Source organism: Lutra lutra, chromosome 15 (genome assembly GCF_902655055.1).
Source record: "Lutra lutra chromosome 15, mLutLut1.2, whole genome shotgun sequence".
Classification (NCBI taxonomy): domain Eukaryota; kingdom Metazoa; phylum Chordata; class Mammalia; order Carnivora; family Mustelidae; genus Lutra; species Lutra lutra.
In genome coordinates this window covers 22,085,208-22,100,761 of record NC_062292.1, presented here as the reverse complement: position 1 = coordinate 22,100,761, position 15,554 = coordinate 22,085,208, and the positions used below count along the sequence as shown (strand labels likewise).

Below are 15,554 nucleotides of genomic sequence, written 5' to 3'. Positions count from 1 at the left end.
CTGCCACAAGACTGAGATAAAACAATGGGAATAAAGTTGTCAAAAACTACTTTTGCAAAGAATTAGACAACCAGGAATTAATAAAAAAGATTAGAAGAAAGTACAAAACCCTTGGAAAGACAATAAAATATGCATAATTTGATCAGTGAAATTCTAATTTTGGAGTTTCTACATTATGAGTTACGTTTACATTGTCAAAAGGAAATGTGTTTTGACTTAAGCAAACCTGGGCTTGGTTTGTCCTGCTTCTCCACATTTTTCCTCAAAGACCATTTTAAGTTCTTCTACATTCCATTCCTCCATTCCCTAACCTTGCGTTTATGGTTAAATAGCACATTTTAACTTTAAATAAACAAGTAATTTGTTTTATCAATAAATGCACTAAAAGATACATACCTGTCCAATTAAAAGACCTGAGACAAAAGCCTTTCCTTGAAGATTTATGTTTGAAAGATACTGGCCAACAGTCTCTTCTACAATGTAGGTTCTTCCCATTATCGGGAACTAATTCAATCTCCTAAATTACAAGAAAAAGATACACGCCATTTTTAGGTAAAAATATAATTTGCAATGTTTTTGTCATGGGGGATATATAGCAACAGAAATAGTACCATCCTGATTGCAGAGATTGCTTATCAGGTAGGGTATTCTTTCCTGCAAAGTGCAAATGTAGCTTCAGAATTCTCAACACAGTGCTGCCGGAAATGACTCCCAATCAACTACAGCTGCCGTAAAAGATAAAACTCACTTCCATTATCTAAGATAAAGGGAGAGAATGCTAACCTACTAGTCAACACACCTAATTTATTTACTACTCCTTAGTTGTATCATTTTTGATAGTCTATTCCTGAGCCTTATTGTAATCATTTCTAAAACAGGAAAGAGGACAATTTCTGAACTGCTCTTAGCAGGGAGAGACCAAATTCATTTACTCAATAAGCATACTATGAAGAATTACTGTGTGCTAGAAATTGTGGCAAGTGGGATGGCACAAAGATGAATAATACTTGACCTATGGCCTTGAGTAACTCACAGCACAATTAGAATTATGGAATTCTAATTAAGCAGATAAGCAGCAGTGCAATAATAATGAACATTTACAGAGTTTTTTCTAAGTACTTTATATATGGTATCATCTCTAATGTTCACAAAAAACTGCAGGAGGGAGGTACTATTATTATAAATCCTGTTTTATAGATGAAGAAACCAAAAGGAAGAAAAGAAATGTAACTTGCTAAGCAACGAAGCTGGTAAATGGCAAAGGTGGGACTTAAACTCAGGTGGGATTTAAACTCAGGCAGTCTCGCCCTAGAATCCATGCCCTTAAGTGCTATGTTCATGCTGAGGAATCATACCTCCGCCCTCAGTTAAACCTTTACAAAGGGTGGTCCTGTTCTGCACTCCTGTGCTCTTCTCTCTCTCCAGTTTGTAAACAACAGTTGCAGCATTTTGAATAGAAATAATAGTCGTTTCAATTGTGCAAAAAGTTTCAGTCTTATTTAGTACAACAAAGTCAAGGCAATTGCAGATGAGGTAGGGTGGTGTATCCGCCACCAGTAAAGTAAACCTCCAATTACAATGATTTTGCATTACTCTAAAAGTAAAGCCCAGAGAACTGGTTCCAGTCTGAAATTGCCTACTGGACGATGTTTTTTCAAAGAGCATGTTCAGTTTTGTCTCAAAGTGCATTCAATTTCTTCCCAGCTCTTTTCCAACAACTGCAAGTAAATGTGGTTTGCACAAGAGTTATTTTTAGACTAAGTCTAGAACTATCTAAATCATGAATGCCGCTATAAATTTAAAGGTTTTCCACTTTTAATAGTGCCTTAACATATTAAACTTCCCTCTTCTCCGTCACGCTATTCCACTCCTTTTCCTTCTGCCTTAATAATTCTTAATTATTGAGAGGAAAAAGCAGTGACGGTGACTCCAAAGTTATATATAACTTCCCAACCTTATTTTTTTAAGGTGTCACCCAGTAATCATATTACTGTAATGCTTCTTCAAAACTTTAAAATATAGCCAACCATACTTTACAAAGGGCACTACTAAAAACACAGATCTTGCCTAAAACAGTTCAATTTATCCTGAAGCGTTGTGTGACAACATAAGCTATGCAAGTTGTCCAAGCATTGCGACTTGAGACAATTTAATCTCTTTGTACTCTGGTTTCCTAGTCTACAAAATAAAGATTTTGAATCAGGCAAGTGTGAAAATCTATCTAGTTTTAGGACTGTTGATTCCCAGTAGAGGATATCTGCATTTTCCAAATAGCAGATCACTAATAGTGAGCCAAGGGCATAGTACAGTACTACGCATACCAGCAACCTTAATTAAAGTGCTTATATAAAATATTTTGGGGGGGAAAATCAACTTGTCCTTAATAATATTCACAAAAGGGCTGCTACTGTGGGAACTGAGGGCGGGGGGGGAATGAATTGGGAATTGCTTTATTTTCACTGAAGAAGTTAAGAATTCTTTCGGAAGAGTAATTAAACATGAAATAATCTACAGATTCAGCATAGAAGTCACAGAATCTCAATCTGGACACAAGCCGTTCTATGACGGAGGCAGGGTGATAAGCGGTTTTTAAGAATGTGTTTTAAAACTTTTGTTATAACGGTTTTTCCATCTTGAAAATATAAGCATATGGTAGCCCTTTCTACAGTATTACCTTAAAACATAAAAACAAAGGCTACAAAGCCCTCCTGCGTTACTTTAAATCCTCCCCCTGAAAAACGAACCAGGCTCCGTCAATTCCTGTTGGTTCGCTGTCACCCGCCCCGCCACATACAAAAGGCATCTAAGTCCGCCGTCTTAAAGTAAGTTCTGTCATAACTAGGCTTGAATGTGGTACCCGAGGCTCTGCCCATACGTTTCCTACACTCGGTTCCTTTTCTTCCTCCTGAGCCCGAGCGCACACACTCAACCCGCACATACACGTATTACACCCGTAGGCTGACTCACCTGCGCTCAGAATGTGCCCGCGTGACAGACAAATCTGTCGAACTGTCAGTCCTTTTCAGAAGGGGACTTAAGATGCAAGTACAATCCTCCGAGGGCCAGATTCCCCTCGGGTCCAAATTCCACAGCCAATGAATTCATCAGAAAGCGACAAACTTCCCACACCTCACTTCCCACTTCAAACCCAGGGTCTCTGGCGCCGTCTGATGACGCACGCTGCCCCTCTTCCTTCACCGCAGTACCTCAGCCAAAGCGACTGCGGTCGCCACCCCGCCCCCTTCCGGGCGCCATTGAGAGCGTGGCGGTAGCCCGGCGACTGCCGTCCAGTCCCTCCCGAACCGATGCCCTCTAGTGGTTCAGTGTCTAGAAGCCGCCAAAGAGGACGACCCATGGCATCCCGGAGCTTTGACGGTAAGGCCGCCTTGCTTTTCGGGGAGGGACGTGAGTTGACGAGTACTCTCTGGCGCCACCTCGCGGACAGTGGTCATGCTGCCCGGGGAGGAGACCGTGGCGGGCGGGGAGGAAAAAAAGGAAGCTGAATGGGCGGTGCGCAGTCAGGCTCACGGAAGAGGTTGAGAAAAACACTACGTTTCCCGCAGGCCCGCGCGGCTTGAGGCGGGTGGACTGGGGAACCGGAAATCAGACTGGGTCAGAGGCCGCGGCTGAACTCGGTTTCCCAGGGTGCCCAGCTACCGGCGGCTGCGCGCGCATTTCGGACGCGGGCGCCTTTGGTGCCGGCGCTGAGGCTGGACTCGATTTCCCAGGGTCCCGCCGCGGGAGCCTCCGGCGGGCAGGCGCACGCGAGCCGCGGAGCGAGGTGGCCGAGGCGGCCGCCCAGGCTTCTGGGTCCTCTTGGTCTTCGTCTTTCTTCTCGGTTTCTGCTGCGCCGGCTGCTGGCCCCGCGGCCTCCGGCCCGATCGACATGGCGGCTGTGTTGCAGCAAGTCCTGGAGCGCACAGAGCTGAACAAGCTACCTAAGTCCGTCCAGAACAAACTGGAGAAGTTCCTTGCGGACCAGCAATCCGAGATCGATGGCCTGAAGGGACGGCATGAGAAATTTAAGGTGGAGAGTGGTAAGTGGCGATGCTCTTCCCGCTCTTGATGCTGGGCCCGACTCCTTATTAGCTATGGCTGGTCTTCTCCCCTTGCGAGCTTGCTTTCTGCCTACGACTTCCCTGGTGGCATCACTTCCCCGGCTCCTTAGACCGCCCCGAGGCCTCCTTTTACCTACTCTCACAGTTTGAAATGAAGGCGCCTTTTTGTTTGTTTTAAACGGAATTTACACTTCGTTCCGTTTTCTTCGTAATTAGTGTGGTCTTACTGAGGGACACTTAAGGTTCGGCACGTAGAAATTGTGAAGATCTGGGTGTGTTTCCTCCGGGCCAGCGAGAGGCTGCGGCGCCTGTCTCTAAACTTGGAGTACCCTATCTTTATGTTGCTTTGCGGGTAATTTAAGCTCACTTTTCTGCACACCTGCCTTCAGAGGTGTTTGTCTCATCGACTGATTCGCGCACTTAGTTCTGTTTTTTCAGTCCTGCTCGCTGTTTAGGTGACGAACTAGATGGTCAGATAAAGGAGTAGGTGCCTAAGACAGCATTGGAAACATAGCGAACGTAAATGAGTTTGATCCATCGGATTTTTCTCTAAAAGTTGGAGTTTAAAGACTCGTTGATAGGTACTTACAGTAGACCCTCAAATAAGAAAGTTACCGACAATAGTAACTTGAATACCCGGTAAGAAGGATTAAGATCATAGGAACTACCGTTAGTGAAATACAAACTGTTATTTGTCCTGGTTTACCTGGGGGCGTGGGGAGTATGTTGCTGTTTTTGCTAAACTGATTGAAAATTCTGAATACATTATCACTTCAAAAATGTAATTATCAAGCGGAATTGGTGTCAAAAAGTAATTCTCTGAATCCCAACACTGAAGATAACAACGCGTCTGTTCATTAACTTATACATAGATATCGATTGTCTTCTTTGTGCTTGATACTGTGCTGAACAGGACACAGTCCTTCCCCTGTAAAGTTAACTCATTTTTTACATAAGGTTAATTATTTTATGTTTTTGGATATTTGAGTCTTTGAACAGAACCTTTTTTTTTTCCCAGTTTTTTTTATTTTTAATTTTTTAGTAACAGATAATGTATTATTAGCCCCAGGGGCACAGGTCTGTGAATCGCCAGGTTTACACACTTCACAGCACCCACCATAGCACATGCCTTCCCCAATGTCCATAACCCAACCACCCTCAACAGAACCTTTTAAAACAAAGCAGTGTTTAATCCTTTTTTTCTCCATTTAAAAAGGTTTTTTTTTTTTTTTTTTGTATGTGTGTGTGCTTTATGCTAAAATGTCTACTGATGTTTGGGGAAAATACGGAGATAAGTAGTAAGACATGTTGCCTACCTTGAAGAATTTCAGTCTTGTGGAACAGACATAGAAGTTGGAAAACGCCCTGTAGATCTTACTTTCTTTTGTTATGTTCATGCAAGTCAGTTGGAAATGTTCAAGTTCTTTCAGTGCTCTATTTATCTTTACTCAAATTCTCTTATTTGGAGTGCAATTCAAATACTGTGTCTTAAATACTAAAATCAACATCGTTAAAAAATAAGTAGCATATTGACTGTGTGTACATGTGTGTTTGATTTTATTTTTTTCTCTGCTTCTGAAGAACAACAGTACTTTGAGATAGAGAAGAGGCTGTCCCACAGTCAGGAGAGACTTGTGAATGAAACCCGAGAGTGTCAAAGCTTGAGGCTTGACCTAGAGAAGCTCAGTAAGTATTTTTACACCATTATTTTATTTTTGTAGTATGGAGATCTTTAGGCACTTTTTTCTATGCTTTGGAAACATTGATTTACTGTTTATGAAAATACTGATGGTTGTTGTTTTCATTTATAGTGGTATTTGGAGTTTTCACTTGATGGTAAAGACTTTATTAAGAACATAAGGTTTAATTAATGGTCAGGAGACCTGGGTTCTAATTCTGACTACTATAAAAGTTCTTTTGTCATATGTAAATCATGACATACAAAATGGCTAGAACCACCTGTCCGTCTGCTTACATAACTGTACAGATCAAATGAGAGTTGTTTGAAAGCATTTTTAAAAGTTACAATGCATTGTGCAACTGATAACATAATTAAGGAGAGAATTATTTTTAATTTCTTGAAAATTAAAGCCTATTAATTTCATTATGTTTGAACTATTATTTGTTTTATAAGTATTTATGAATTCCACGGTATTTCCTCTTTAAGACCTGTTTCTTGGGAAAGATGAGTAATTTCCTTTTTTTTTTAAAGATTTATTTATTTTTAGAGAAAGTACAAGGGGCGGGGGAGAGAATTGAAGCAGAGCTGAGCGTGGACCCCCACGTGAGGCTTAGTATCAGCCCCTTGAGATCATGACCTGAGCTGAAAACAAGAGTCACATGCTTAACAGACTGTTCTGCTCAGGTGCCCTGTGTAATTTCCTTTTTAATAAGTTTCTTATATCATTAAGTTCTAGAAGATACACAAGATCTCATTTAAAGGTCCTGGCATTTCTCGGGAAAATGATGTGTATTATGTGCTTTGCTTATGATGGGAGAAAGCAAATGTCAGAAAAGATCTTTATAGAGTGGGGGCATCATATTTGTTATTAAATATAGCTGGATTTTTAATTTGATCGGGAACACAGGAAACTAATAAAAGAATGGTTAACATTTCAGCCTTTTTTCTTAACCAGGTCTGTGCCCATCAACTATTTAGGTCATAATTTTTTTCCAGCTAATTTTGAAGCGCTTAATTTTTAAAATATATGTATAATGATATATATACATAGGTAATGAGGGATAAGTAATTTATCGAGTAGCTAGATCTGGTTCATTATCTGTATATAGTTCTGCCTTGGCATAATAACTAGGTCTGTAGAGCTGAGGTGCTAAAGAATTTCAGGAAAATTACCATGATTATAGCTTCTTTTATGCAGTATGGAAGAGGGAGGAGGAGGAGAAGTAGGATAAGGAGAAGGAGGAGAAGGAGAAGATAAAGATAAACCTAGACACATATCTAGTATGCCTTTCTAGGGTATACAGTTATGTTTGTGTTTTTTCAGTTTATCATCCCAGATCTATAAGTTTGGAAAACAGTAATAATATTAATGCAAAATAGAAAATTCAGACTAATTTAGCAGGGTTTTCCCCTATAATAAGCCAGTTGTTTAAATAGAACTAAAGATTGGAAGTAGTAGTAACGTATTTACTTATTAAATTGCCAGCACATAACATAGGTGTGTTTCAGAAAGTCTATTCTTCCTAGTTATCTGCATGCATTTAGAGAAGAAACCATGCAAGGGGAGGTAGACCATGGTAAGTGGATATTGTTGGGATTGATAGTTCAGTTTCAAGCATAATTTTTCCCCTCCGCGTTGAAGGCTCTTTTTAGAGTGATAAACAAGCTGAATCACAATTATCCGTTGTTGTTATTTACTTTGTATACATTTTATATAGTTTAAATTTATTAGTCTGTTGATCTTGGTTTTGTTTTTACTCTTCTGATTTGCAAATATTATTCATTGTTATGATTGACTTAGAGGAGTCATTGAAAAATTATTGAAGTGATAATTGTATATGTTTTTTCCTATAAATGTTGGTTAGAATGATCACAAATAAGATTTTGGACACAGAAATAGCATATTTAAAAATCTGGTCTTGGGGCACCTGGGTGGCTCAGTCGGTTGGGCATCTGACTCTTGATTTCAGCTCAGGTCTTGATCTCAGGGTCTTGAGTTTGATCCCTGTGTTGGGCTCCACACTGGACATGATGCTAAAAAATAAATAAATAAGAGGGGCACCCGGGTAGCTCAGTTGGTTAGTGTCTGCCTTCAGGTCAGGTCATGATCCCAGGGTCCTGAATTGAGCCCTGCATTAACCTCCCTGCTCATCGGGGAGCCTGCTTCTCCCTCTCCTTCTGCTGCTCCCACTGCTTCTGCACGTGTGCTCTCTCTCTCAAATAAAATCTTTTTAAAAAATATAAAAACTGCTTTAGGATTAAATTTTGCATATTCATGAATTTAGAATACTGTGATACTGTGTTATATAACTCAGCTTTTCTGAGACTCAGTTTCTTCATTTTAAAACATGTATATGGGTGGCAGTTGGATGAAAACTGTCATTGTAGTTTTTAAGTTTATGTGTATATATTCATAAAATTCCTTTTATCCAGACAATCAACTGAAGGCACTCACTGAGAAAAATAAAGAACTCGAAGTTGCTCAGGATCGCAATATTGCCATTCAGGTAAAAGTTATTCCTATGAATAAAAAGCTAACTATAAACGTGATACTTGAGGAAGTATTCTGTTTTGTGTTACTTAATGGGAAGGTGAAACATGTTCTATTAGGAGAAACTACTACCTGAAATGCATATATATAAATTCCTTAATTGGACCTTTATATGTTTATTGATTAGGTATTTTTTTACTCATCAGAATATGTTGGTACTTAATATAAAAAAAAAAACTTGGTTTTAACGCTATAGCTATTAAGGTGGTGATTTTTTAAAAAATTCACATTGTGAGTGAAGTGCCACAGAACTGTAAGTAGGAGAGATATTCATAGATTTGTTTATTTGTCCCCCACTCACCCATTTACCTACCTGTTATCCTTCCTTTTCGATATTAATTTAATACTTAATGTTGTTTATTTAATTTAATACTTAATGTTGCTCAGGCATTATTTCAGCTATTGTGATTCATTTGGGTATATGGATAAATCCATATTGGAAATCATTTCCTCAGAGTAGTGGTAACATATTGGATGTGATCACAAGGATTGTTCACCCATTGGTTTAATGAAGTGATCATACCAGTGATTCTCTAAATAGAACTTCAGACTCTTGCCGTTGCTTTTTAGAAATTTGCGTTTGGAAAAACAAAACAAAAACTTGTATTTGATTTGAGATTAAAGGTACTTGATGTATAAAACATACTTATAAGGGGAAAGTAGTAAACTTAATCCAATAGAAATTTAAAATCATCTGCATAAAAAGAACTAAAACACAAGTAAACCACTAAAAAGTATTTTTTCAATTAAAATATGACTATTTGGATCCTTAATATATGGCTGCTTTCATACTCTTAAGAGAAATCATTCAAGGGGGAAATGGGCAAAGGAATTAAAAAAAAATAGGAAGCTGCACAAATGGTCAGTGGCAATATGAAATGTTGCTCTGCTTCAATTGTGATCAGAAAAAGCAGATAAAACAATAAGGTTATTATTTTTCATCTCCCCATGTTAACGTTGATTTCTTTCTTGTCTTTTTTTAAGAATGCTCTTCAGTGCTCGCTTCAGTAGCACATATACTAAAAAAGAATGATCTTCAGTTCTGGCATGAGTGGCTTGAGATTGGCACTTATGAATCAAAGCATATTGATTGCCATTGTCTTGCTGCAAAGCAGTTTGAGAAAATATATTAAATAATAATATAATTAAATTATATATTTTATATAAAAATATATTAAATAACTTAAATGGAATTATAATAATTCCATTTCTAAGTCTCTTTCTTGAAAAATAATTTGATTCAGCCTGTAAATACAGTGCTATCCATTAAAATTGCATTTTATGGCAGCAAAAAATTAAATTTAATGTCTTTTCTACAAAGGCGTGTTTAAGTAATGAGAACACATCCAAGTGACAAATAGTAATGTGAGAAATTTTTCCATAAGCCTATGAAAAATAATTTTAAAAACTGTAAAATATAAATTATGTTGAGATTACAGGTAATTTTAAAATTTCTTGATGTATTAAGTTATAAGAGAAAGAAAACTAACCATTCTTAAACTACAGCTAATGTTAAATAAAGAGTGACATTTCTGTGCTGGAACACAGTTTTTTAATTTAAACATATTCTCCTTTATATGATAGAGCCAGTTTACAAGGACAAAAGAAGAATTAGAAGCTGAGAAAAGAGACTTAGTTAGAACCAATGAGAGACTATCTCAAGAACTTGAATATTTAACAGGTATGAAGAAGTACTTTAGCCTCTAACTCCACTCTCTCCTCTCTCTTCTAATAGTGCTAGGAATTAATCCCCAGTCCATTTCTGTTGCTCGTATTTGTTTGTCATAGTGCAGAATATAGTTCAATGTAATATCCTACTGTGTCTCACACTCATTTATCTTTAGATCATTATCAAGGTTTTAAAAAAGTGTCTAGACGAATATACACAAATGAAAAATACCTAAGAGGTTGTAATTTGGACCAAGATTTACATGTTAAGATATTTGCTACAATGTTATTTATAGTATCAAATTGGAAGCAGTTCAAGTGTTCAGTTGTAGAGGCTAACACAGACACACTTTTTGGTATAACTTGTCCATGAACATTCAATATGTATAAGAACCTGAAAGGAAATCTTGTATTTAAAAATATGGACTGAAGGAGTTAGGCAGGAATATAAGCTAACTAATACATAAAAGTAGGATAGGTACAAAGAATACAGTATATGATGTAGTTGATATATTAAGGTTAACTTGACTCTTAAGCAGTGTAATGGAATCAAGTTCCCTTTGGTTCCTTTTATAAAATTTTTGAATATTTTTATTAATAGAATTTTCAGCTATTTATATTGTTATATAGTAATATTCAATTAGGTAACTACACTTTTCCAGCCTCAGTTAAGTTACTTCAGAATATTTATTGGTGATGTTGATCAGTTAGTGGTTAGATAAAATTAATTTATTTTTAATAAAAACTTCAGTGTAGGAATATAATAAAAATTAAACATGTAATATTCTGGCTGTTTTGAGTAGATGTTTATATATATTATTGCTTTTTAACTTAACAATGGCTATTTATGAAATTTTAATAGATCTATAGGTATATGTCAGGAAAATTAATGTTAATTTGTATGTTTAGCTTAAGATACTGCACTTAAAATAACCAGTATAATTTAGATGTTGGGTTCGGTGCACATATTTGGCTTATCATTTGCTAAAATTAAATTTGTAACTAAGTATGACAAAAGCAAATTAAGGAGAACTGCTTACCTTGTATTAAATGCTTGTATTTGTAGAGATGCATCTTCGATGTTTGGTTCCTCTGAGCATTAGTCATTATTTTCAAATTCTTTTCTGACTTTTCTAGAGGATTTTAAACGTCTAAATGAAAAACTTAAGGAAAGCAATACCACAAAGGGTGATCTGCAGTTAAAACTGGATGAACTTCAAGCATCTGATGTTTCTGTTAAAGCAAGTAACAATTCCAAATGCACAAAATACAATTTTTGCTTAAAACTTACCTAAAGTAAATTTTTGCTTAAAATGCACCTAAATTAAATTTTAAGTATAAGGAAGTGATCTGTAAAGTGATTAAAAGCTGTGTTTTTGTTTTTGTTTAATGCCAGGGAAAGAGTTAAGACAATTTTAATTGAACTATTTGTTTACGTGATATTTGAGTTTCTTATAATTATTGTCTGACCATCCATTTTCTGTTAAGAATGCATGCAAATATTTATTTCTCTTAAGATTCTGCTTGTGTTCATTAGCTACAGGCAAAATCTTTTAACTAGCTGTATATTGTCTTTAACTGTAAATGTTGTATTCTTGGTTATCTTTAGTATCGAGAAAAACGCTTGGAGCAAGAAAAGGAGTTGTTACATAATCAGAATACATGGCTGAATACAGAGTTAAAAACTAAAACTGATGAACTTTTGGCTCTTGGCAGAGAAAAAGGAAATGAGATATTAGAGCTTAAATGTAATCTTGAAAACAAAAAAGAGGAGGTAAGTTAGTAAAATTGCATTTTCACTTTGGTTAAAACTTAAATTTGTGTACCAGCTTATTACAGATGTATTCCATGGCGAGGGGTGCCTGGGTGGCTTAGTCAGTTTAGCGTCTTAGTTCCGCTCAGGTCATGATCTTGGGGTCCTGGGGTTCCAGCCTCAAGACAGGTTCTGCGCTGCTTGGAGGGGAGTCTGCTTGTCCCTCTTTGTCTCCCTCTGCCCCTCCCCAGCTCATGCTCACTCTCTCTCTGTCGCACACACGCTCTCTCTCTCTCAAATAAGTAGATAAAAATCTTATTAAAAAAAAAAGTACTCCATAGTGTACCGAAGTAAATGTATTATGTTAGAAACTTGGAAGACATAATTCTTAAACATTTGGCCTAGGAAATGAACCAGTTGCAGTTAAATAAATACTTTAAGATATTCTTTGATGAATTTTGATACTATCTACAGTCTTTTTTTTTTTTTTTAAGATTATTTATTTATTTATTTATTAGAGAGAGGTCACAAATAGACAGACAGGCAGGCAGAAAGAGAGGGAAGCAGGCTCCCTGCTGAGCAGAGAGCCCGATGCGGGACTCGATCTAAGGACCCCAAGATCATGACCTGAGCCGAAGACAGCGGCTTAACCCACTGAGCCACCCAGGCGCCCCGATACTATCTACAGTCTTTTGATGTATCATTGAGATACATTTAGAAGTGGTGGTAAATTTTGTTAGCTAAATCCAAATTTTTCATTTTCTTAAATATACATGTTTTATGTGAAGCCCATTTTGGGGTGTAGGGCATTATTTTTGCTTTCACTTGGCAGCTAAACTTTATATCTCATTTTAGTTAATATAACATTCTCTCTCTACCCAACTCTTCTATTTCTAGGTTTCTAGAATGGAAGAACAGATGAATGGCTTGAAAACATCAAATGAAAATCTTCAAAAACATGTAGAAGAGCTCTTGACCAAACTGAAAGAGGTGGAGATGACCACTTTAAAATTTCTCTTTTATAAAAATGTTAAAGCATTTATGAGGCTATAATTTTTTGAATGATTTCATGTTTTGAACTGGTTTCTGGCACCTATTAAATGGCCAGGACACTTTCATATGCTGTAGCTAAGCTGAAATATCTAGATTCAGGAATGGCAAGCACATGCTATATCCAAAGTACTGTCTGAAAATAAGTATGGTTAACTTTAATATCATTGAAGTATTACACTTTAAGATAAAAATACCAGTAATATTTTATCATTAAGGTAAGTCATCTTTATCCTGAAAGCTGATGTTAATTTTTTCTCTTTAAAAATTGGATTTTTTATCTTAAAATTTGTTAAGCATTCTAAATTCAGTTCAGATGAGTCTGCTATAACTGGGTCTTTTTTGTAGGCCAAGGAACAGCAGGCCAGTATGGAAGAGAAATTCCACAATGAATTAAATGCTCACATAAAGCTCTCTAATCTATACAAGGTAAATGCCCAACCACACATTTTAGTGTCCTAATATTGCATTTTTTGGATGTCCAGTAACTTTTTAAGATTAAATTTTAGAGTGCTGCTGAAGACTCAGAGGCAAAGAGCAATGAACTGACCCGAGCAGTAGATGAACTACACAAACTTTTGAAAGAAGCTGGAGAAGGTAAGATTTTTTTAATTATGAGAGGATTATTTTGTTTTTAGATAAAATGTATTTTTTTCTTTACTTCTGTGTAGACTGTTAGAAGTTATATTAATCTTATTAGAGACAAAATTTGGTATAGAAGAAAGAATCTTGGAATAAGAAACTTTGTATTATATTTCCAACAGGTAGGATATTTAAAAATACAGATAGTTACTGTTTTTCTAAGTTTTTTTTTGTCTTAAAATCTTATATATGGTCTGGTTTCTATTTTTTTTTTATTTTTTTTTTTAATTTTTTATTTTTTCAGCATAACAGTATTCATTATTTTTGCACCACACCCAGTGCTCCATGCAATCCGTGCCCTCTACAATACCCACCACCTGGTGCCCCCAACCTCCCACCCCCCACCCCTTCAAAATTCTCAGATCGTTTTTCAGAGTCCATAGTCTCTCATGGTTCACCTCCCCTTCCAATTTCCCTCAACTCCCTTCTCCTCTCCATCTCCCCTTGTCCTCCATGCTATTTGTTATGCTCCACGAATAAGTGAAACCATATGATAATTGACTCTCTCTGCTTGAATTATTTCACTCAGCATAATCTCTTCCAGTCTGGTCTGGTTTCTAAAAGGAAACTTTAATTCCATTTAGGAAACATTGACTTTGATAAGTACATATGGGTTTATAGTTTGGATATGCTCTTAATCCATAAATAAGCCTCACTTTTTAATGTTAAAAACTGTATATTTTAAAGTCTTTGGGGCGCCTGGGTGGCTCAGTGGGTTAAGCCGCTGCCTTCGGCTCAGGTCATGATCCCAGGTCCTGGGTTCGAGCCCCGCATCGGGCTTTCTGCTCGGCAGGGAGCCTGCTTCCTCCTCTCTCTCTGCCTGCCTCTCTGCTTACTTGTGATTTCTCTCTGTCAAATAAATAAATAAAATCTTTAAAAAAAAAAATAAAAAATAAAGTCTTTGATTTTCATGTGTTCTTTTTAAATGTATTTGGTTTTGGGTTTCTTGAGGGTTTTGTTTTGTTTTGTTGCTGGGGTAATACAAGTTGTCGATGTGATCTTTTCTAGTGATTTTCTGTATTCTAGACTAAAGATTGGAATAAAACCAAAGAGATACTTAGAGCCACTTCTTTACTTCTCTGAGTTCCCTTATTTTCACCATGTATAAGAGACATCAAAAAAGAGAAATAGAGTCAGCAGGCCAGGACATTTCAGGAATTAAAAGTAAAGCAAGAGCTTTTGGAGGATAACTGACAACCATAGCCTGTCTAGAATTTAAAGTCTGCCAAAGGAAAGAGTAATGACTATGACTATGCTGTTACATCTTACAAATGCCAAGATTTTAATTTTATGTTTGGATATTCTGTCTTTAAAAATGTTTTTAGCCAATAAAGCAATACAAGATCATCTTTTAGAAGTGGAGGAATCTAAAGATCAAATGGAAAAAGAAATGCTTGACAAAATAGGGAAATTGGAGAAGGAATTAGAGAATGCAAATGACCTTCTTTCTGCCACAAAACGTAAAGGTATGGATTAATAGATGCTTAATAATGACTTGAATGAAATACTACTACTTCCTACATAGTTCTCATTAATTTCCACTAATAGTATTTATCTATCTTATTGTGATATAGGAAACTCCATCCAGTTTTTTTGGTATAAAATTAATACCTATTCATATCTCTACTATATTGTCAAATATAAGTACCATTTGATCACACATAATTGTGTGTCAATTTCCAGAACATTTTTAACTATTCTTACTGCATGATTTTTAGAATCAGATTATATTACATGAAATTTGAAGTCCTATTTTAAAATCTGCATAGGAATTCATATGTAATGCTTAGTAGGTATCCTGTTTACTTGTCTTGGGAAAAATATTACTGGCTTTAGTGGGAAGTATAATACTACAGAAATATACTAGATTTCTCTGTGTTGGCACAGGAGCCATACTATCTGAAGAAGAGCTTGCAGCCATGTCTCCTACTGCGGCAGCTGTAGCTAAGATAGTGAAACCGGGCATGAAATTAACTGAGGTAAGAATGGTATTAAATCTTATTATTTTCCTTCAGCAAAAGGAAGTTTACTGAACTTTAATGCTCAGAAAAATTATTCTTAAAATCATCTAATGCTTAATGGATCATTCTAAGAAAAGCTTTCTTGGTTCCTGATTCTTGCCACAGATAGGAAACATTTCCATTTTATGTA

The 15,554-nt window shown here is 36.5% G+C and overlaps 2 protein-coding genes across 7 annotated transcripts in view; one reads left to right on the top strand and one right to left on the bottom strand.

Annotated features, from left to right (window-relative positions):
• The window catches only part of ODR4 (odr-4 GPCR localization factor homolog), a 44,549-nt gene extending 41,248 nt beyond the window's left edge, over window positions 1-3,301 (bottom strand). For 2 of the 4 annotated variants that reach the window (XR_007123168.1, XR_007123169.1), the window contains exons 1-2: window positions 2,968-3,298; window positions 397-517 (exon numbers count right to left, since the gene is read on the bottom strand). Coding sequence is in view for 2 of the 4 variants with exons in the window: in XM_047705668.1 (XP_047561624.1) it covers window positions 397-495 (99 nt within the window). In the remaining 2 variants the exon portion in view is untranslated. Of the gene's footprint in view, window positions 1-396; window positions 518-2,967 lie in introns of all 4 variants that reach the window. The other 2 variants (XM_047705668.1, XM_047705667.1) reach the window with 2 other exon arrangements.
• TPR (translocated promoter region, nuclear basket protein) overlaps window positions 3,233-15,554 on the top strand; it is a 68,677-nt gene continuing 56,355 nt past the window's right edge. For 2 of the 3 annotated variants that reach the window (XM_047705656.1, XM_047705655.1), the window contains exons 1-12: window positions 3,233-3,375; window positions 3,729-4,037; window positions 5,640-5,744; window positions 8,173-8,246; window positions 9,875-9,971; window positions 11,096-11,199; window positions 11,568-11,732; window positions 12,609-12,701; window positions 13,110-13,190; window positions 13,271-13,358; window positions 14,729-14,869; window positions 15,291-15,382. In XM_047705656.1, the coding sequence (XP_047561612.1) occupies window positions 3,306-3,375; window positions 3,729-4,037; window positions 5,640-5,744; window positions 8,173-8,246; window positions 9,875-9,971; window positions 11,096-11,199; window positions 11,568-11,732; window positions 12,609-12,701; window positions 13,110-13,190; window positions 13,271-13,358; window positions 14,729-14,869; window positions 15,291-15,382 (1,419 nt within the window). In that variant the 5' untranslated portion in view covers window positions 3,233-3,305. The remainder of the gene's footprint in view (window positions 3,376-3,728; window positions 4,038-5,639; window positions 5,745-8,172; window positions 8,247-9,874; window positions 9,972-11,095; window positions 11,200-11,567; window positions 11,733-12,608; window positions 12,702-13,109; window positions 13,191-13,270; window positions 13,359-14,728; window positions 14,870-15,290; window positions 15,383-15,554) is intronic. The other variant, XM_047705657.1, reaches the window with a different exon arrangement.